Raw genomic sequence first — 23464 nt, forward strand, 5'->3', positions numbered from 1 at the left:
AACACAAAATATAATATCTTTAATATCTGTATAAAATTATCCTATAAGGCCATCAACTTCTTCTGAAAGCTCAGCCATCCAAGTTTTTTTTTTAAAGATTTTTGCTGTGAGGTGCATGCATTCACTGGAGAGACAGAGAAACAGAAAGCAAGAAATCATCCCCTAGGGGAGACGATCACACCTCAATCCCTTCCCTTTCATTCTTCTTTCTGGATTTTGGGCATATATGCACACACACACCCAGTATGCAGGGTCTGGGACTCGAACCGTGGTCAAGCACATGGGAGTCCAGTGCCTTAACCACTATGCCACCTGCTGGTCTCCATCTAGTTTTTATTGCAAATGGGTTGCAAGTTCTTCAGCGACAGTACCCCATGAAAGTATCGTTCATTAGCACTTATCTTGGTCATTAGTAAGAGGCTTCGATTTGTCATTAGATTTCTTGAAGGAGTGGCTACAAACCAGGTGGCTTAAACAAAAGAATTTTATTGTTTCATAGTTCTTGCAGGTATGAGATCAAGGCGTTGGGAGAGTTGATTCCTTCTGAAGGTTATATGGGAGAATCTGCTCTGGGCCCTCTCTCAGCTTCTGGTGGTTCCTGATAGTCTTTGACATTCCTTGCCTGGTAGCGGTGCCACTCTGGTCTCTGCTTTTATCTCCACAGGACATTCCCCTATGTCTCTTTACATGGTCTTCCCTCTGTGCATTGCTGTCTCTGCATCCAAATGTCTCCTTTTTATAAGGACACTGGTCTAAGTAGATTAAGACCCACTCCCATGACTGCATTTTAGCTAGATATCCTATGTAAAGACCGTGTATTCAAATAAGGTCACATTGTGAGATACTGGGGCTTAAGACATTGAAACATATACCTTGGGAGGAGACATGTAATCCATAATATTACCACTGATATTTATTTTGCTAATAAACTAAAAACCCATACCATGATATCATTTTATCATTTTATTTCTTTTCCTCGTCCTTCTCATTCACTCTCTTCTCAGTGAACTTCTTGGATAACTTTGGCCTGCTAGACATATCAGGAGAAAATGAGATTAGGACTTACACGATGCAAAAAACCAAGATGATGTGAGGCCAACTACAAACTCAAAAGAATATACATTTCTTGTCAATTTATACCAAAGTTGTTCCTTGACTCAATAAAAAGATGTAACCTCTGAAAATGCTAGCTATCACTTACTGATAAAAAGCTTACATTGCATCTAGACTAGCTTTGTGAAACACCCAAACGCACTATTTCTTTGAAAAGATAATTTAGCATTTGTGAGTTTCAGTATCATCTTTAAATGGAGATATTCATATGTACTTTAGAGTGTCATTTTGAGAATTAGATTAATCCATGAAAAAAACTTAGGACAATGCCTATCATAGAAAGCACTCAATAAATGTTTTTGAGTGTTATCATTGTTACTTTATTGCTCTAATTTTATTATTTTTATTACAGAAAGTGAGACCTAAGTTTCACTGTTAAGGAGCTTGCATTTTATGAACTACAATTTGCATATGGATATAAGATTCTATTCTAAATTCTCCTTTCTCTTCTGTCTTTATTTCTTTTTTTTCTCTCCTTCAAAATTTCAGTCTCATTAATTTTCACTACTCACATTTTTGTCTCGTATGAATTACTCTTACATCTTTAGTTTCAAGCACTTTCACGGTATATATCATATCTATTTTGAATTGAAATTATCTATAAATAGATGTATTTATTATTATTAAGAGTCAAAGAAAATTATCTTTCTTTTTGTTTTTGTTTAGTTTTTGCTATAGAGCATGTGCATTAGCCAGAGAGAGACAGAGAGAAAGAGAGAGAGAGAGAATGTGAGAAATCATTCCTCCAGGGGTTAGGGACATGCTTCAATCCCTTTCCCTCCATTTTCCTCTCAGGATTCTGGGCATGCCTGCACACATTCCTGGTATGTTTTCCAAACTTCTGGGTCTGAACTTGAACCACACAGCTGGCCACGTGGTATCCATTGCTCTAACCTCCACGCTATCTGCTGGCTGAGAAAATAATCTATCACTCTCAGTGTGACAGAGTTCCTGGAGCATACTAAGTGTGCAATAAATGTGAGGATGACCTAATGTCTCAGCATTTAAAGTCAATCTATTGAATAGATGATTCAGGACCCAAAGGGTCTTTCTGACTTAAATAAATTATTTTTGTCACCTCTTCTTTCTTCTTTTGAAAAAGCAACTAGTCTTTATTTTTTCTCAATGTCACGTACACTTTGAGACACTGCCAGTCAAGGTATCTGGCTGCTTACCTGGGCCACCAATACGAGTTTGCACTTTGGTTGAATTATTCACAGGTGCCCTTCTTTTTTGCACAATGACTTTTCTAACATAGGTGTATGAATGATTCATGGTTCAACAGTCTTTCCAGAGCTTTCTCTGTGGATATGAAGAGAGGGAGAAAAGTGAAAGAGAGAAATTGATCCTTATTGAATCGGGTTGCCAATCTTTTGTAAGGTGAAATTAAAATTGTAGGTAGATTTGTCATTACCATGCACAGATGACTTGTCCGCAGCTGTATAGAATAGTCTCAGAAAAAAGAAAAGAGAGACTGGTTAATGTCATTGAATCCTCTGGATCCAGCTGTGACTAAAGCCAGATCAACCCATGGACTTTGCAATTACGTGAGCCAATGAATTGCCTTTCATTTTTGCTTAAGCCTATTGTAAGTTAGGTTTCTCATTTCCAACAGGAAATCTTGACTAATATGAATAGTTCTATTTCTTTCTCTTTTGGATTTGAAAGATGAGATAGGAAGATATGCGTATATCAGGTAACTTATTTTCTCTGTGTAGTTAAGTAACAAAATCTTATTTTATGTTTTCATGTTCCATTTTTTTTTTCCTAAGTAGGAACTTGCTACGTCATCATCTTCCTACCTCAGCCTCATGAGTAGCTGGGACCATAGACATACACCACTGTGCCCAGCTTTTAGGGTGGGCTGCGTTTTCCATATGGCCACAGATTGCTAAGTTGCAGTGTCAACCAGCATGTGCTATGGCAGCTGAGCCATGTTACATGGGTTTAGTGAAACAGAGGGATCTTTACTGCCACGGTTTGTTTGATTTATTTATTTATTTATTTGCTATAAGGTGCATGTATTTACTGGAGAGAGATAGAGAAAGAGAAAGTGAGAAATCACCCTCCCTGGGTATGGCCACATTGAAATCCCTTCTCCTCCATTCTCCTCTTAGGGTTTTAGGACATGCACACACACACACACACACACACACACACACACACACACATGAACCATGCAGTTAGTCATGTCGGATCCAGTTACCTTGACCTCCATAGCACTTATTGGCTCACAACAGAGGGTCTTAATCTGTAATAGTCAAAAGAAACCATAGTCTCTGTCTCTCTTGCTTATGGAAGAAATAAATAAACTTAAAAAAAAAAAAAGCACATACACAGAAACCAAAAACTGGAAGAGTACATCAATCCAACCAATAATTCATACTGGACTTAGAAGGATTCTTAGAATTCTAAAAGAAATTCCAGAGATGACATAACATAAAACATCAACAAAAGCAGAGAGAGAGAGAAAAGTCAAATGAGAGCAGTCCATTTGGTTTGGGAGGTGATTCCTGCAAAGGATTGGTGGATTCTCAGACTCAAACAGTTAGATCACAGTCAGTTTTTTAAAAACTTGGAATGTCAAGGTGAAGGGTTAGATTTCAACTCTCTTACAAGGAACATGGTAGCAAGAATTTAGGTGGAATGAGAGCTTCAGTGTAATAGAGACCATCTTTTAGGTAGTTCAGGACAAGTCAGTTGTGATCTGCCCTAGGAACTCTTAGTGCAGAAGTAAACAGAGAAAACCACGCCGGAGTTACCGAGACACCTGAGGCCTTAAGTGATAAGTGTTCAGATGTGATTAGTGGCAAAGAGGAGAACAGGATAAAAACACGTTAGAGAGGAAGACAAATTTGTAAGAATGGGTACAACCAAGAGACAGACTGTGTGAGGTAGGTGAGGCAATAGATTTTTTTTTTTTTTTGAGAGATTTTCACTGTAGGGCGCGTGCGCTCACCAGACAAACAGAGAGAGACATAGAGACAGAAAGCGAGAAATCACCCCCCAGGGGGGATGGTCACGCCGCAATCCCTTCTCCTCCATTCTCCTCTCGGGATCTTGGGCACGCACGCACACGCGCCCGGCGTGAGTTTTAAGCCACCGGGTCCGGGACACGAACCACGGTCGACTACGTGGGAGTCCAGCGACATAGCCATTACGCTAACTGCTGGTTCCCGCGAGGCAATAGATTTTGAGCTGAGATAACGGTGCAATTTGGGGAGGAAGATTTGGGAAATTTAAGAGTTCTACTGTCAGGACCCTGCTACAATTTTACACTTATTTGTGTTGTAATTTTATTAGTGTCATTCTCTCATTATAGACTATATCTTCCTTTAATTTGAGGACCATTTCGATATTTGCTGTAGTTTCATATCCAACATTTAACATAAAGTCTGGTTCATAATGGTGGCTCAATATTTGCTGAATGAATGGATGCTTAATATGATTTGTAAACTGGATTGCACTACACATATTAAATTAATACATATATTTGAACTGAAGATAGTATAACACTTTGGAACAAATTAGAAATTAAAGAAACTTTTTGGGCCTGCAGGTGGTATGGTGATTAAAGTGCTGGACTCCCAGATGGCTGACATGGTTTAGTCCTGGACCTGGCAGTTTTCTTTCTCACTTTCTCTCTCTGTCTCTCTGGTCAAATTGAAAATAATAAATAAAATTAAATAAATAATTCTTAAAAAGAAAGAATTAAAGAAACTTTTAATGAAAAGTTATAGAACCAATTTTTTCTAGCTTTATTGGACTGTAATTGACAAATATAGATTGCATTTGTTTAAGGTGTACATTGCAGTGTTTTGATATGTATGCAGTGAGAAATGATTACTACCATCAACTCATGTAACACATCTAATTATTTCATATACTTATTATTTATTTTTTGTGAGAATATTTGAGATCTACTTTCTTAGTAAATTTAAAGTACACAATATGTTATTATTAACTATAGTCATCATGCTGGACAGTGGATCCCAGTGTTCATTGATGTAATAGCTAAAAATTTGTCCCCTTTAACTAGTATTGTCCACTTCCCCCCATTTCTAAACCTCTTGGCAAACACCATTCTACTTGGTTACACTTTTAGATCTAAGCGAGATCATACAGTACTTGTCTTTCTGTTTTTGGCTTATTTCACTTAGCATAATATCCTCAAATTCCATCCATATCATTGCAAATGTCAGGTTTTCCTCCCCATTTAAGGCTGAAAATTATTCCATTGTGTAAGTATCTGTTGACAAATAATTGTTTCCATATCTTGGGTATTGTGGATAATGCTGTAATGAACCTGAGAACACAGACATCTGTTCAATATGATGATTTAATTTCCTTTAGATGTATATCCAGTAGTGGGATTGCTGGATCATATTGTAGTTCTACTTTCAGTTTTTTTTTTTTTTTTAGAAATCTCCATACTCTTTTTCATAATTACCGTACTAATTTACATCCTCACAAAGTGTACAAGTGTTCTTTTTTTCTTCACATCCTTGCCAATACTTATTATCTTTTGCATTTTAAATAATAGGTGTGAGATGATATCTCATTTTGGGTTGGATTTGCATTTCCATGATGACTACTATTGTTGAACTTCTTTTCATACACTCGTTGCTCACTTGTATGTCTTCTTTTGAGAAATATCTATTCAGGTACACTGTCCATTTACTAATTGAATTACTTGCTTTTTGCTATTGAGTCGTATGAATCTCTTATATATTTGCATATTAACCCTTATCAGATAAATGGTTTAGAAATAGTTTCCCCTGTTGTGTAGGTTGTCTTTTCATTTTGTTGATTGTTTCCATGAAGAAACATTTGTACTCATGTAGTCCTGCTTGTTTATTTTTGCCTATGCTTTTGGCATGAAATACAAAAAAAATCATTCCCTAGTTCAAGGTTGAGGAGCTTTGCTGCTATGATTCTTTGAAGAGTTTTACATATTTCATTTAAGTCTTGAATTTTGGGTTGATTTGTGTGTATAATGTAATGATGAATGTGTCCAATTCATTTTTTGTATGCAAATATTCAGTTTTTCCAACACCTTTAATCCTTTCCCTCTTGTGTATTTTCATATGTAACAATTTTTGTCTATTCCATTGCTAACAGTAGGAAATAGCTGAAGCTGGGTAATCTATAAAAATACTCAGTTCACAATTTAGAGGTCAGAGGTCCAAGGTCCAAAATTCTGCTCTGGTGGGCTCTTCTGACTACATTGCAACATGGCAGTGTGAGGGATATATCCCGTGTGTATGTCTCTCTTCTTCTTACTCATTATAAATCCACCAGGGATCATTCATGAGAGCCTCACCATGATAAACTTAATCCTAGTCTCTTCCCCAAAACTCCACCTTCAACACCATAAGAGGCTCAAGTTTTCCCTCTCTCTTTTTTTTTTTAAAGAAATATTTGCTATAGGGTGCGTGTGTTCGCCAGAAAGACAAAGACAGAGAGACATAAAGTGAGAAATCACCCCCTAGGGGGGATGGCCACGCCGCAATCCTTTCTCCTCCATTCTCCTCTCAGGATCTTGGGCATGCACAGACACGTGCCTGGCATGAGTTTAAACCACCGGGTCCAAGACACAAACCAAGCTCAACTACATGGGAGTCCAGCGACATAGCCATTACGCCAACTGCTGGCCCCAAGTTTTCCCTCTCTTAATCTTGTTACAGTGACTCAACATTCGAATTAATGAATTTTGGGGGTCATACTCAAACTTTAGCACTAAAAAAAAAAAAATCATATAAACATTTCCTGAACTGCTGAATGTTATAAAACAAAAAAAAGACACTGAAAGTATTTTCAAGCCAACTACAAGATTATTATCTGCTTTGATAATATCTATGTCAAGGAATTCTTGCTTAGTAGAAGCATGTTTGCAGATTTAAACTAAGATCCTCTTGTGGAGGATGTTTGATGATAGAAACAAGGATGTTATGAAAGAAAGAAGTTCAGTCTTTGTAATTAGTTAGCCATGTGCTTCTAATTGAGATTAAAAAATGTGAAGTCCAATAATCTAAATGTCTTCTACACATGGGAGGTGGATTTACCATTTCAAACTGAAGCATTCACAAAAGTATTCTAGGGAAATAAGGATGAACCTGTGCAATCAAAAAGTGATGTTGGAACCAGCAGTTAGTGTAATGGCTATGTTGCTGGACTCCCATGTAGTCGACTGCAGTTTGAGTCCTGGACCTGGTGGCTTAAACCTACACTGGGTGCATGTGCATGTGTGCCCAGGATCTCTAGAGGAGAAAGGAGAAGGGATTGCAGCATGGCCATCCACTCTGGGGGATGATTTCTCGCTTTCTGTCTCTCTGTCTCTCTCTGTCTTTCTGGTGAGTGCATTCCAGATAGCAAAAACCTCTCAAAAAAAAAAAAAAAGATGTTTACTATTGTGTTGTTAGAAATAAACTTGTCACTTAAAACTTTTCATATATGCAACTTTGTAAGACCTTTTTATAACTTCTGTAATGGGAAAACCAAATTGGCATCATTCTATTATAACTTATGCAAAACAGATGATGGATAACATTACTTGCCTTATGAAATGAAATGACAAACTGCATGGAATAATTAGTTTTGTTTCAGTGAGGCTCTTCTGTATGGATCATGTGAATGTGCTATATCAGAAGGTCAATGGCATTATTCTATTGGGGGACTTTGATTTAAAACATGTAAACATTAGAAAAGTGACTTTTGGTAACGACATAAAACAAAAATGAGAGCATTTTTATTTATTATAGAAATCATAAAACATCTTTTGCATGATTGTTGGAATGCAGGCTGAATAATTCCAGTTATTTTGCTACTCTGCTTAAGTCCTCTTTTTTGAGCCTACACTGAACCTGTAATACTTATGGAAAGAGTTACCATAGCAACCAATATTGATGTCACAAGCTCAGGCTTCTGACTTCATTGCATAATGCAGTAGCAACTGGATTTGCAGCAGAAACACCCTGCTAAAGAACAAGTATCTTGGTTCACAGCAAAAAGAACAAAGAAAAAACAGCAAGTTATAGGGGGTTGAATCCTGGATTGTGAGTCAGATTGCCTGAGTTCTTATTTTAACCCTTCCTCTCACTTGTTGCCTTGTTTAGAGTAATTGTGTTTACATGTGTGTACTGGGGTTTGAAGCAAGAAATCTATCTCTGGGATGGACATAGCAGAGAAAAATTTAGCATACCTAATGTTTTTCACTTGGTGAACAGCTAAATAAAGCTAAAATATCCTAAAAATAACTTGGAAAGAGAGGAATTCCTAGTACCTTATAGTAAGTATCTAGGTAATTCACCAAGATAAAGAAGACACTTTGAAATAAAAAAACATTCAGTTATAGTCTATTTTCTGAAATAATAATAAAGGACAAGATTGATGTCCTAATTTTAATTTTAGTAAAAATATAGAGAATTCATTCTATTTATATATCACTATATCTATATAGCTATATTTATTTGAAGATTTTTTTATATATGATTGGAGAAGTGAAAGATTGGTTTATATGTATTAATGGATAGGATGTTCTCATGTTTGTATTATATACATTATATAGTAAATATTTCTTAATCTTACCATGAAAATATTGCTCCTCATTAGAAAACAACTGATTGAGTGAAATGGCCTTGCTAGGTTAGGGTAAACATTTTTTAAATTCTAATGTTATATATTTTAGAAAGACCTAACTCTCCCATTACAACTTGCTCTTGTTTTCATGGTCTATATTTTTATTATACACTAAATTTCAGAATTTAAATATGAATATTTTGTATTTTAAAATGACACTAGTTAACTTCATCATCAGAAACTAAGGTGACTACATGATATAGCTTTTTATTTTTATTTTATCTAAGGTAGCAAGTTTGAACATTTTGATAGAAGACAACTATGGTACTTTCTACACATTCTATTCATATGCTTCAATCATTCCAAGTTATTAACAGTGATTGAACATACTTTAGAACTTCATTAGCTCAATTCTATATTGGATACCCATCAAGATGACATAATTTTTCAAGTCTTTGGAAATATTTAAGTAACTGTTGAAAAACAAAGAACAAAGTAGAAGTTGTGGGCAAGGTTTTGAATAAGTGTTAAATGCAACTGAGTCCCACAATATAATACAGCACAAGCATTTGTATGAATCTCAAAATTTTCCAAAAAAACCATTTTGTGTGTACCATTTTATAGAATAAGAATGCAAATGAATCTTTTCACAATCAACATCATGACTATCAATTTAGCTAATTTGATATGTCTTTGATATTGTCAAAAACTTCTTGGTGCGTTGTGTGAATTTAATTAAACAGATCTTTATTGATTTTACTGACATTAAAAGGTTCTGTTCTAGTCTTTTTCATTGCTAATAATGGAAAGTATGTGAGCCTTGGTAATTTAAGAGGATAGAGGACACTATTTAGCTAGTGATTTAGGTCCAAGGTCCAGGCCCCATATCTGGTGGGGATCCTCTGTCTATACCACAACACGAGAGAGAGTCAGGAAAGCAGGTCTGTGTTCCATGTGCATTTCCTGGTCGATTCCCCTCTCCTTGTAAACCCACCAGTAGCCAATCAAGGGGCCTCCACCCTAGTTACTAATCACCTCTAAAGGTTTCACCATTTGATGTCGTGAAAGTTTTAAGTTTTGTCTTAATAATTTCACAACCAAATCACAACACCGATATTGCAGGGGAGGAGAACAAAGTACAGCAGTCCTAAATATAACAATAAAATTTTATGAAAAGCAGGTTAGTCTCACATTTTCTTTTTTTTTTTCATCTCAAGCAAGGAGTAAAGTATTGGTTACTTTCAGAACTCTACTTGGCCCTTGCTGTAAATGCCACTATTTCCTAGTTACAAACTCTTACAAGTTGTTTTAACTACAAACTCTTATAGATTGTTTTAGGACAGATTTAATAACTTTCTTAAAGTTAACTATAGAAGAATCCATACCTCAATGAAGCACATATTCTACCACATTGCACTGTGTTGATCCTGCTTGATGGCTTCCATCCAGAATCTTCTAATCACATCAATTCCATGCTGTCCAACTCTTACAATCTGTTCTTTTGGTAGTTCATGACTATAAACTTGGCTATTGATGGCTATTTAATTAAATTCACTCAACATTTTGAAATGTCTGCATGTGTAGAGCTTTGTAGCATGTAAAAGCAGTGTAAGAGTATTTATGAAACTTTGGTGGGAATAATGCTACTTTGAAAAGGGAACCAGCAGTTAGCGTAATGGCTATGTCGCTGGACTCCCACGTAGTCGACCACGGTTCGTGTCCCAGACCTGGTGGCTTAAAACTCACGCCGGGCGCGTGTGCGTACGTGCCCAAGATCCCGAGAGGAGAATGGAGGAGAAGGGATTGCGGTGTGACCATCCCCCCTGGGGGGGTGATTTCTCGCTTTCTGTCTCTATGTCTCTCTCTGTCTGTCTGGCGAGCGCACGCGCCCTACAGTGAAAATCTCTCCAAAAAAAAAAGTAAAACAGCCAGAAGACAAAAATCAACTGCTTGTCAATATTACCAAAACCATATGCATAAGAGCTGAGGGAACTCCAGAAAAGGGAATAATCAAGGCAATGAGATCATAGATTTAGCCAGAGAACATTTCTTTTTTTTAAAAAGCATTATTTATTCATTTATTCAATTCCATTTGTTATCATTATTTTTTTTTAATTTGACCAGAGGGAGAGAAAGAGAGAGAGAGAGAGAGAGAGAGAGGAAAGGAAGGGGAGTATGCCACTTGGTCCAGGACTTGAACCATGGTTAGCCACGTGGAAGTCCAGTGCCTTTAATCACCATACCACCTGTTGGCTGTGATAAGAGAGCATTTCTTAGTGCAAGTGGGGCTCAAGCTAGCATTTATCTTTCCTAATTCTCTCTATCCTTTTTCTTGCTTCTCTGCTTAAACTCTTCTCACTGGGATATGTATCAAAGAGTTGACCATCTTTATCCTAGCACATTGATTTTGAGTTATATTTTAGCTTTCTCTTATAATAATCTCTTTATTTCATCCTTTTGCTTTCTTTACTTATAGTATTCTGTCATACCTCCACATCTTCAAATTTAAGTTGGATTCTTAAATTACTTTCACCGTCTCATCTTTCAATATAAGCACCAAAGTATACATTTTTCCTCAAATTATTGCTTTCACTGCTTTTCCGAGCTTTAATTGTATCAGTAGTTGGCTTATTCAACTTACAAGGAGTTTTAATGTTTCCCAATCTTTTCTTCTGTGACTTATGATGAGTTAGTAGCATAGTTTTCACATTACAATTATGTGGATTATTAACAAGGTATTGCTTAGGGATGTAAGATGCATAGCCATCAATTGCAAGATATAATACTAATTTTTGTTTTTCAGTTTTTCTATAGGTTGTGTGTTCTCACCAGACAGAGGCAAAGAGAGAGAAAGTAAGAAATCACTCCCCATGGAGGGATAGTCATGCTGCAATCCCCTCTCCTCCATTCTCCTATCAGGATTTTGGGCACACATGCACATGTACATGTACCTAGAGTTTTTTTTTTTCAAGCCACTTGTGTCCAGGACTTGAGCTGCACAGTCAGCCATGTGGGATCCAGATGCCTAAACCACCAGGCCACCAGCTGGCCCCTGTGATTTTTATTTGGATTCTGACTTGAACAAACAAAAATAAAAGAAAATTAGGAAAATGGAAATACTGAGCAGATAATTCGAGGACTTTTTTTTTCTAAGTTACAACATTGTGGTTGCATTTTTAAAAAGGAACTTCTTCCTTAGGGCTGTAGATGGAAATATTTATTTATAGATGAATTTGCTTCAGAAAAATATGATTGAGAGTGGATATATAGATGATAAAAGATTGGCTATGAACTGAATAATCGTTTGAGCTACTGAAAAGGTACATTTGCATTCCATACACGATTTTATCTATTCTTGTATTGGTTAGAGATTTTTCACAAGGAGAAAAACATTTACCTCATTGATTATAATTTCTGATTTAATTGCAGAAAATATAGAATGTAATATAAATATACACACATACAAAAACATATATATATATACACACACATATATTTACACACATACATATAAATAAAATAAGACTTGTTTTTTTATGGCTCAATATATTCAATTTTGATAAATGTACCTATCATGTATACTTGAGAATAATAGGAAATCTCTTTTTTTTCTCTATAATCTACTATGTATATCCATTAAATCAAGTTTAATAGTTCAAACTTTTCATGTTTTCTTATAGATTCTTTTTTTGAACTATTAATAATTGAGAAAGGTATTTTTCATTTTCATATTATTATAATGATTTGTTAACTTATTGCCATAGCGCTAGGAATACTTTGCATTATGTAAATCAGGATTATCTCTTTTTTTTTCTTAATTTTCTGGAGGGAGCTTGCACTTGCTGAAGAGGCATGGGGAAAGTGAGAAAGCACTGCCTCGGGGATCACATGCCACCTTGTCAGGGGCTGTTTGAAATTTCACAATGACTGCAGTCCTGATGACCTGCTTCACCTTCTCCTCCATTGTCCTTCGGAATTTTGGTCATGTATGTGTGCCCAGCATGTTTTTCATATTGCTAGGTCTGGGCCTTGAATCACAAGTTGGGCTCCAGCTGCCATAACCACTACACTGCTAGCATGCCCCACCTGTCTTCTTAGATCTTCTTCTGGTACTTATACTTTTTTCTTCCTGCAGTATAATTTTTTAAAACTATGAAAACTTACTATTTCCAATTTTCTCAGATTTTGTCTGAAAACATTAGAAATGCCTTTCATTTGTTCTTAGTCTTGAACGTTTCGAGGTATAAAAGAGTAGATTAACTGATATTTTCTTGAAATAATATGTAGGAGAAGTTATTTCACTGCTCCTGGTTTTCATTATTGCTTTTGAGAAGTCTGCTTTTAAATTAGTTGTAATTTCAGGATGGTGTAGTGGTTATGTCACTGGACTCTCACATGGCGGACTGCAGTTTGGTCCCTGACCTGGTGGTTTCAAAATGACACGGGGCCCATGTTGTGCATGCCCAAGATCCCTGGAGGAGACTGGAGAAGAAGTGATTGTGGGCGTCGCCATCGCCCCTGGAGGCTGATTTCTCACTTTCCCTCTCACTATGTCTGTCTCTTGCCCTCCCTTCCCAGTGCACATGCCCTAAGGCAAAAACCTCTTGAAAACTAATTAATAAATTGTAATTCTTTTACAGATAATCTTGTTTTTATGATTATTTTGAAGTTTTTCTCATTACTTGTGGCCTTCTGCAGTTTCTACAATATGTGTAGGGATAGATATCTTTTATATATCTCTCTTCAGAAACAGTAATCAGTTCTGGAAAACTATCAAATACAATGTCTTGGATATTTATTTCCTATTTTTTAAATCAAGTAATTATTTTATGCATTTACCAGCAGTTTGAAGTAGATATGAATGAACAAGAATACTTAGAGGATGTTGCCAAATGAAAACTGTTTCAGTGAATTCACAGTTCAGTCAGAATATTATGGTGCAATATAGTATAAACAATTGTTCAGTGATATTTCCATTTATTTTACTTTCAGTGATAATTTTTTTCTATATCATACATGATTAAACACATATTTTGCTTTAAAATTATCAGTCTCAATTGAAGAAACAATGGTTTATTTTTCTAATTAAGTGACCAAGCTACTGAATCTTACGGCCTCAACAAAAGTTGCATCGTATTATTTTCACTGAACAATAAGATCTTCTATTTTGATTATCCCTTGTATAGAGTGACTTTGTTTCTCCAGTGTTTACATTTGCCAAAACAGTTGTGACTGACAGTTTAATATGGTCCGTACTGCTTTCAGGGGATTCTATTTGATGAATCCTCACTTCCAGTGCAATAGTTATTGGCACATTTTCATTGACAGTCCACCCATCTAGACTTCTCTATCATGGCTGGCCAAGGAATCCTGCTTTGGCTGTCAAGGCTTCATTCTGCTGAATATGATATTCTTGAAATCTCATGGATATTCTTTGTGTCATTTTTAGATACTTCCATAAGCAATGTTCTGAACAGGTCATCTCTTCAGGTTTTACTTCTCTTGTTGTAAAGTCCTTAACGCAGTCCAAAGAGCATGTTTCTGTAAATTTATTGTAGATCCCAAGAAATTCCTTAAACTGTTTTATCTGATCAGGTTTTGGTATTTGTGAAGCCATATTTTTATGGTATGTTTATTAGTCACCTTTTTTGATGCATTGGTTTCCGTTTTATTCTGGGAAAGTAGCTGTCCAGTCTTTGCTTGAATGTCTCCAGTGAGGCTTATCAGTGAGATCTGGAGTTCTTCAAGTCTTCCACAAATCTTTCAGGTTTTAGTCAACGATTAGTCTTTGTGGGGCAATGTGCTGCCTAAAAATAAATAAATAAATAAATAAATAAATAAATAAATAAATAAATACTGATATTTTCTTGAAATAATATGTAGGAGAAGTTATTTCACTGCTCCTGGTTTTCATTATTGCTTTTGAGAAGTCTGCTTTTAAATTAGTTGTAATTTCAGGATGGTGTAGTGGTTATGTCACTGGACTCTCACATGGCGGACTGCAGTTTGGTCCCTGACCTGGTGGTTTCAAAATGACACGGGGCCCATGTTGTGCATGCCCAAGATCCCTGGAGGAGACTGGAGAAGAAGTGATTGTGGGCGTCGCCATCGCCCCTGGAGGCTGATTTCTCACTTTCCCTCTCACTATGTCTGTCTCTTGCCCTCCCTTCCCAGTGCACATGCCCTAAGGCAAAAACCTCTTGAAAACTAATTAATAAATTGTAATTCTTTTACAGATAATCTTGTTTTTATGATTATTTTGAAGTTTTTCTCATTACTTGTGGCCTTCTGCAGTTTCTACAATATGTGTAGGGATAGATATCTTTTATATATCTCTCTTCAGAAACAGTAATCAGTTCTGGAAAACTATCAAATACAATGTCTTGGATATTTATTTCCTATTTTTTAAATCAAGTAATTATTTTATGCATTTACCAGCAGTTTGAAGTAGATATGAATGAACAAGAATACTTAGAGGATGTTGCCAAATGAAAACTGTTTCAGTGAATTCACAGTTCAGTCAGAATATTATGGTGCAATATAGTATAAACAATTGTTCAGTGATATTTCCATTTATTTTACTTTCAGTGATAATTTTTTTCTATATCATACATGATTAAACACATATTTTGCTTTAAAATTATCAGTCTCAATTGAAGAAACAATGGTTTATTTTTCTAATTAAGTGACCAAGCTACTGAATCTTACGGCCTCAACAAAAGTTGCATCGTATTATTTTCACTGAACAATAAGATCTTCTATTTTGATTATCCCTTGTATAGAGTGACTTTGTTTCTCCAGTGTTTACATTTGCCAAAACAGTTGTGACTGACAGTTTAATATGGTCCGTACTGCTTTCAGGGGATTCTATTTGATGAATCCTCACTTCCAGTGCAATAGTTATTGGCACATTTTCATTGACAGTCCACCCATCTAGACTTCTCTATCATGGCTGGCCAAGGAATCCTGCTTTGGCTGTCAAGGCTTCATTCTGCTGAATATGATATTCTTGAAATCTCATGGATATTCTTTGTGTCATTTTTAGATACTTCCATAAGCAATGTTCTGAACAGGTCATCTCTTCAGGTTTTACTTCTCTTGTTGTAAAGTCCTTAACGCAGTCCAAAGAGCATGTTTCTGTAAATTTATTGTAGATCCCAAGAAATTCCTTAAACTGTTTTATCTGATCAGGTTTTGGTATTTGTGAAGCCATATTTTTATGGTATGTTTATTAGTCACCTTTTTTGATGCATTGGTTTCCGTTTTATTCTGGGAAAGTAGCTGTCCAGTCTTTGCTTGAATGTCTCCAGTGAGGCTTATCAGTGAGATCTGGAGTTCTTCAAGTCTTCCACAAATCTTTCAGGTTTTAGTCAACGATTAGTCTTTGTGGGGCAATGTGCTGCCTAAAAATAAATAAATAAATAAATAAATAAATAAATAAATAAATAAATAAATACATTCACACCTGTTTTGAACCTTTTAGGCAGGGAGTTTGTTTCCACCTGGAGAAGGATGGATGGGAACCAGAGAGCTCTTAGCTTTTTGGGTGGATGGTTTCTCAGCATGCATCCTTCTCTATTCTTAATGTTATTTCTTTTTGAGCTCATATCATTTGAAACTTCATGTGTATTTATTTCCTTCATGTATTGCTTCTCACTTTTTCTGATTCAGTCTATCATTTCTTCAAGGAAATCCAATTTTTAAATTCCTTCTTCTGCTTTTTATAATCTATTAGAACTCATCTAGAAAATTTTTTTTTTTTTTGGGAGAGATTTTCACTGTAGGGCGCGTGCGCTCGCCAGACAGACAGAGAGAGACATAGAGACAGAAAGCGAGAAATCACCCCCCAGGGGGGATGGTCACGCCGCAATCCCTTCTCCTCCATTCTCCTCTCGGGATCTTGGGCACGCACGCACACGCGCCCGGCGTGAGTTTTAAGCCACCGGGTCCGGGACACGAACCGCGGTCGACTACGTGGGAATCCAGCGACATAGCCATTACGCTAACTGCTGGTTCCCTCATCTAGAAAATTTGATTATATTTATTTTCATTACTATATTTTTTATTCTCAAAACTCTACTTTTAAAACATTTGCCTGATCTTTTTAAAAATAATTTTGTCTTGCTGTTCGTTTTTTGAACTTATCATTTCTCTACTTTTGTAAATATTTTTATTATAGTTATTTTATATCTGATAATGTTACAATTTGATGATGTTAGAGATCTAAATGTGTTTTTATTTTACCACTTATACTCATGTATTTTCTTCATGGATATTAAATCAGTTTTTATCATGATTTCATAGATCTGTGGAAATTCTTGGTGTTGTAATCAAAATGATTTCCTGCAGAGAAATCATGGTTCACCTGGGCTCTAGAGTTACTACTAACTTGGATTTGCTTTGTTCACTATCAGAGGCCTCAGTTTAAGAGTTTTGGATTCTGTTTGCCCAACTTTTAAGCTGAGGCATGCACCATATTTGCTAAATTTGTTGTTCTGTTAAGGGAAATCTGATGAGATTCTGGTATTTGTGCAGCCATATTCTCATGGTATGTTTACTAGCTACCTTTTCCGATGCATCAATTTTTCAACATAGATATGCATGTTTTACCTTTACAACTTTTTTCCTTTGGTCATTTTGGTAGTTTTAGAAATACAGAGTTATTGAACACATAAGTTTAAATGGTGTTCTTCAAATTGGAAATCTATAAATTTGTGTTTTGAAATAGAGGGCTTTAGGGTGAAGTTCTAGTTAAAAATGGCCTGAGAGTATTAAATGAATTTAAGATTGATAGATTGATGGGGAGAAGAAAGACTTAATGTTACATTTAGCCAAAAGTAAAAGCTTCTCATAGAAGAGAACATGATATGAAGAAAACTGTTAGAAAAGAAGGACAGTTTTGAATAATAGGAATAGTATTAGGAAGAGATGAAGCTGAGAAAAAACAGGTTAGAAGTATTAGGCTGTCAGGAAAGTCATGACGTGTTTTGCTATGCAAAAATGCATCATGACTGTCCCGATAAACTAATTAGCTATGATAGCCAAAGGACTGCATTAGAATGATGACAAGAATCCAAAAAGGAAAGATATTCATTACACGACTTAAGTATTGGTAGCATTTAAGGGACTGAAGGTAAGAGAAGTAATCAACATGCCATTAGTAATAATGCTAATGGTGCCATTATTACTATTAGGAGTCCAAAAATGTACTCCTTGAAGGCTTAGTATTATTTTATAATATTTTAAATTGTATGCCTTTGAAAATAAATATGTTACTAAGCATGGCATCACAGCCAGAACATGCTGTTGCTTTCCGTATACAACAGCGCTCACATGCCAAATCCCAATTTGTCAGCTTCAAGTGTCCTTTGTTTCAATTGCTGCTGTAGTAACCAGGTCTCCATGGGTCCAGAGTGATTTAACTTAGGCAGAATATGACAGTGCCTTACTTTAAGGACATACTGTGTGACTTTCGCCTCCTAAACCAAGAGTCACCTTTGACATGGAGGTGAAAAAGATCTTGCTTACTAACAAAACATGTGTAGTCTGAAATTCAGGGGAGGTAAGTCCTATTAGAGCAAATCTTTGACCAATCACTAATAAGCAAAGTAAATAAATACTTTCCTTTTCTTCTTGACTCTTTGGTGTTTCCGAGATGCAGTTGCAGAGGCTTTTAAACAGAATAGGCCTATTGAAGCAGGCCAGTTTAAGGTTTAGTAGGACTGCAACCATTTTGAAATGAAGAAAGGCCTTTAGTGAGAACAATTTGACCAAGTGCGGAGTCATAGGGAGGGCTGTTTAGAGAGTGGTCAGATGCAAAACTAGGAATGGGTATTTGAAGTAAAACAGCATTAAACTTTAGTTTTGGCCTTAAAACGGATGCTAAACTCCCACCCTCCATTCTTATCGGTAAACCGAAATCGTACACGTTAGGTTGTTTTACTGAGCTGGTTGCTCAGTTACAGTCAATCACACTAGCCACACTTCAGTCGGTCACAGAGAGCCCACTTTTTAGGATGTTTGTGCCGCCTACCATTGAGCTGTAACAGATCCCATTGTTTCTCTATCTCATCTTTTCACTTTTGTTTTTGTACCTCACTTTACCTTTCCAGAACTTAAACTACCAAGTTGATTATAAGGCTAGCTGGAGTTGTTTGGAAGTTGGTCCTGCAAACTGCTTGATTTGAATCGTGTTAAAATTTGCTCTATTAAACTACACTCAAATTCATTAGCTATTTTTATTTTTTTTTTCCTTTTAACACTAGGAATCAGGATAATTAATCAGGGGAATGTGATTGACTCTGATTAGTGAGGAATGATTTTCATGTGCTTGTATCTTGTATCAATCAATACTGAGAACATATTGAACTTTTCTTTCTGAGACAGTTTGATGATATTTGCTGACTGTTTCCCTGTAGCTGGTGATAGAAATAAACTTCTTTCTCCTCCAGCCTCTGCTACTTGTTTCATGGACTGTGAGAAGCAGCAGCTGGAGTTAGTTGACTGGTAATACGATGACATGGAGCAGTCTAGATTAGTGCCGTTTAGTTCAGCAACACAAATCTGATCAACCCTCCTTTTCTCCCTACCTTGATTCCTTTTACACTTCTATCTCTCTTAATAAAGAGTAGCGTAGAATCTTTATATCAGGCTCTGCTTTCTGGGCACTCATATCTTTCCACATTATAGCCTGTGCTGAGGGGTCATTGTCATACCTGTACCAGATCATTTCCCCCCCATTTCTAAAGGAGGATTGCACAAGGATGGACACCTAGCACAAAGGCTGCCTATTTACACCTAGCACAAAAACTAGCTGTTCCAAACTCAGTGTGTGCGTGGAGGTGAGACTCTAACCTTCCCTCAGCTGATCTCAATTCTTATCTCTTATGGATTATGAGCATCCAACTAAATGGCCTATGATCTAGTATCAGAATATATAAGTATGTGAGCTTCCTATTTCCCTCTCTTTCTCTCTCTCTCTCTTTTTGTCAACATGGACCTCAAACTCAAGCTTGCTGGTTTACCTGGGCTCAACTGAAGAATCAGCAATGTGTTCTAAAAATGAACAGAAAATGATCTATGCTGGCCTTAAATGAGAAACTATTTCAGGGAACCAGCAGTTAGTGTAATGGCTATGTTGCTGGACTCCCACGTAGTCGACTGTGGTTTGCTTCCCGGACCCGTGTGCGTGCATGCCCAAGATCCTGAGAGGAGAATGGAGGAGAAGGGATTGCGGTGTGGCCATCCTCCCTAGGGGGGGTGATTTCTCGCTTTCTGTCTCTCTGTTTCTCTCTGTCTGTCTGGCGAGCGCACGCGCCCTATAGCGAAAATCTCTCAAAAAAAAAATAAAAAGAAACTATTTCACTGCTATACCTTCCTAAGAGGATTTCAAGGGTAAATTTAATTATATGAGAATTTCACTTTAAATTCTGACTTCAGAACCAAGATATAACTTGTTTGGAGTATAGAGTTTTATATATGAGAGATGTTGGAGTGGGAAAGAATTTCTGACAAAAAGAGAAATGTTAAAATGGCTTAATAAGATGATGGAATCACACTGAAGTCTGTGTTACTACAGATTTCTTTAGCTTATTTTCCCAGCATTAGGAATGGTGAGTAGATCTAAGATAGGAAGAAATCAGTTGCTTAAAGACTGAAACTTTCTAAATGGAGAAATTCTTTCCTTTCCTTCTGGTTACCCCTTCATTTCTGTAATGTAAATCTTGCTCAGCTTCATCTTGTGATATAAGTGAAGGTGTTTGAGTGCAAACCATGTTCAGGCATTGGGCTAAGTACTACATATAGTTTACCACATTAACAATTCATAATGCAGGGAATCAGCAGATGGTGCAATGGTTACATCTCTGGACTCCCATGTAGTCGACCATGGTTTGCATCCTAGACCTGGTGGCTTAAAACTCACGCCAGGCACATGTGTGTGCATGCCCAAAATCCTAGGAGGAGAATGGAAGAGAAGGGATTGTATCGTGGTCATCACCCCTGGGGGTGATGTCTCACTTTCTGTCTCTCTAGTGAATGTACACTGTACTCTTTAGTAAAAATCTCTCTCTCAAAAAAAAAAAAAATCACAATGGTGTTAGGCATTGGTTTTATCTCCAATTTACAGATGTGGAAACCAAGGCTCTGGAATCTGGGTGATTCCCTCAGCTAATAAGTGAAGGAAATAGAGCTGCAATGCAGGGCTGTCTAATTGTCAAGTTTTTCTTCTTTCCAAGCCACAATATCCCATGCTTTAATTTTCAGACCTTCTGGTCTGACTTGGAGTACCCTTTGGAGAACTAGGGGAGGTCATTTCTTTTCCCCCTTATAAGAAAGTCTCCCCTGAGAATCTGAATTATAAAGCTGCCAGGCTTTCCTGTAGCACTGCCAAAAGTGGAATTAGGTGGTGAGATGAGAAAGGGGGTGGCAGCCTATGCCCTGAAATAGTGCTTCAACTGCACATTGCTTGGTATCTATTTGGACTTTATCAAAACCTTTCATCTTATAATTTTGGTGGCATTTAGATAAAGCCTAAATATGAAAGTGAATGGTTTAGTTTTCCTGATGGAAAGTTTAATTTAGCTCTCTAGCATGTTGCTTTTAGCTTGTTTGTAGATATAATCGTTTACTTAATGAGGATGCATCCTTCCTTTCAGAATACTGCCTTTGAAATGAATTTCCATAGATTTACATAAATTCCCTGGGGATCACTATAATGTGAGCAAAGGAAGAATTGCCCAGCTGCGCACTGATTTAATGGAATTATGAAGCTTTAGGGTGTGGGCTCTGAAAAAGATATCTGGGGGAAATAGTCATTCAAACTGTTGGAGAAATAATCTCTTAAATGAATTTGCTCTCATTCTGATTGAAGGTGATTTTAGAAGCCAACATCAGTCTGAAACTTTAAAATCCTCATCTTAAGAGAAGCTTGTGAAAATGCTGTACATTTCAGATATCACCCATTAAATCTGAGAATGAATGTTAATATTTTATTATAGCATTTGGGGGGGAGAAACTTTTTATTTTAAAATGGTTTTATTTAAAATAGAGAAAATTAGCAAATGCTCTATATTTTTGGCTGTCAAAACTCAAAACCAACATCCTCCTTAGATACATTTACTTATAAATTCAGAACAGGTCCCTGACCTCATGTGGGTCAGGGTTTATTAATGGTGGTCTCCAGTTGGTGATGTGTAAAGATGAAGAAAATATCAGCCTCTGGGACTCGGAATTTACCATCTACTTAAGTTACTTTGGATCTTTAGATTGTGGTGTCCCAAACAATTACGTGCGTTTGTACTCTGTGGCTGGTTCTATAGGTTGGTTAGAATAACAGAATAGTTAGGGCAAGATCTTATGATTCCCTTGGCCTTGGAACATACCCATGCGAATTATGTCCTTCTCAAGGTAATACCTCAGGCTTAGCCAGCTGTCTATAAATTCATATCTTTGGTTCAAGGAGGTTTATTCAAGAATATGAATGGATCAATACTAATTCATATTCTGTGTTGGAAAAACAACCACTGATGGTGAGTCAATAGGTTCATCTTTGTATGTGAATGCATAAATCAGTCAATAAGTATTTAGTAATATATGGAAAACGCTATGCAGGATGCAGAAAAGTTATGTTCCCATGGCACCAGGAAATGCTTAGCATCTATATGTATCTAAGAAAATAACAGCAATAATAGCTAACACATTTTGTACCCTCCGCATGGGCCAAAATTTCCTTTCATCATTTCACATAAACTTTACAATGACCTTGTGATTTAGGTACTTGGTTGTCCCATTTTACAATGAGGAAACATAGGCATGGAAAGGCATGATTACTTGCTTCCTATTTAATGTGGGACGTAGTTGGGGTAGTGACATTGACACTTTGATGTCATCTCTCACTATTTTTAAAAGTTAGTATTTATTTATTTTTAACTTGATAAAGCATACATATCCTAAAGCTTACCATTGTAACCACATTCTTTTTTTATTATTTATTTAGGATTTTTTAATTTCAATTTATTTATTTGCATTCATTCACTGTACATCATTACAGCACACAAAATGAGATTTTCCATTCAGAGTACACTGTATATTGTCTCAATCAAGCACATCAACAAACATGTTATTGTCAGCAAATAATCTTCCATTTCTTGTTTTCTGTATGTTTTGCTTTTTTTCCCCCATCCTTGATTCCCTATCTCTTACCCTTTGCTATCTCCCACTCTCCTCCCACACTGTCTCTGGTACCTATGTTTGCTTTCTATACTGTTTTTCCCCCACATTTTATTGAATTACTAAAGACCTTAATTAATCTAAATATTTTCATAGCAAACACAGCTGATATATACATTTCCATGAACACAAGTCTAACTTTACGCATCCTATAAAGTAACACCTAGTTGGGGCTATATATCTTACTGCAGTCATTGAATAGATATTTTTTTTCCTGAAACCTTTTTTTGTAACTTAATTTACATTCCTTCCCTAAGCATCATCACAGCACACAAAATGATTTCCGATCCAGTATATACTGCATAGTGACTTAATCATGCATATTATAAAAAAATTTCCATTTCTAGTTCCTAGAATTATTTTTACCCCTCTTTCTGACCCTCTGTCCTTTCCCACCCTCTTCTCACACTATCCCTGGTGTCTATAATCATCTTTCATTCCTTTCCCACCCACATTGTATTGATCACACAATTTCTTACATAATCTAACTACTTTCAATGGTGAGTTCACTCGTTACTATTAAGAAAACCAGTTTTAACTTAAA

General features: G+C 36.3%; 2 protein-coding genes across 4 annotated transcripts; both read right to left on the reverse strand.

The window, feature by feature from the left end:
- Positions 1–14041: 14041 nt before the first annotated feature.
- On the reverse strand, positions 14042–14308 carry LOC102480027 (mitochondrial import inner membrane translocase subunit Tim9-like). 2 transcript variants are annotated; one of them, XM_014590300.1, is made up of 2 exons: positions 14167–14308; positions 14042–14079 (listed from the first exon to the last, which is right to left on the reverse strand). In XM_014590300.1, exons 1-2 carry the CDS (start codon positions 14306–14308, stop codon positions 14042–14044), a joined length of 180 nt encoding a protein of 59 aa, XP_014445786.1. The 2 variants fall into 2 exon arrangements, with proteins under 2 accessions (XP_014445786.1, XP_014445785.1); XM_014590299.1 differs by having other exon boundaries at positions 14042–14308.
- A 1329-nt stretch (positions 14309–15637) lies between these two features.
- LOC102479604 (mitochondrial import inner membrane translocase subunit Tim9-like) lies at positions 15638–15904 on the reverse strand. 2 transcript variants are annotated; one of them, XM_014590298.1, is made up of 2 exons: positions 15763–15904; positions 15638–15675 (listed from the first exon to the last, which is right to left on the reverse strand). In XM_014590298.1, exons 1-2 carry the CDS (start codon positions 15902–15904, stop codon positions 15638–15640), a joined length of 180 nt encoding a protein of 59 aa, XP_014445784.1. The 2 variants fall into 2 exon arrangements, with proteins under 2 accessions (XP_014445784.1, XP_014445783.1); XM_014590297.1 differs by having other exon boundaries at positions 15638–15904.
- Between the last annotated feature and the right edge of the window lie 7560 nt (positions 15905–23464).

Source organism: Tupaia chinensis, unplaced genomic scaffold, assembly GCF_000334495.1.
Source record: "Tupaia chinensis unplaced genomic scaffold, TupChi_1.0 Scaffold000427_1, whole genome shotgun sequence".
NCBI lineage: Eukaryota > Metazoa > Chordata > Mammalia > Scandentia > Tupaiidae > Tupaia > Tupaia belangeri.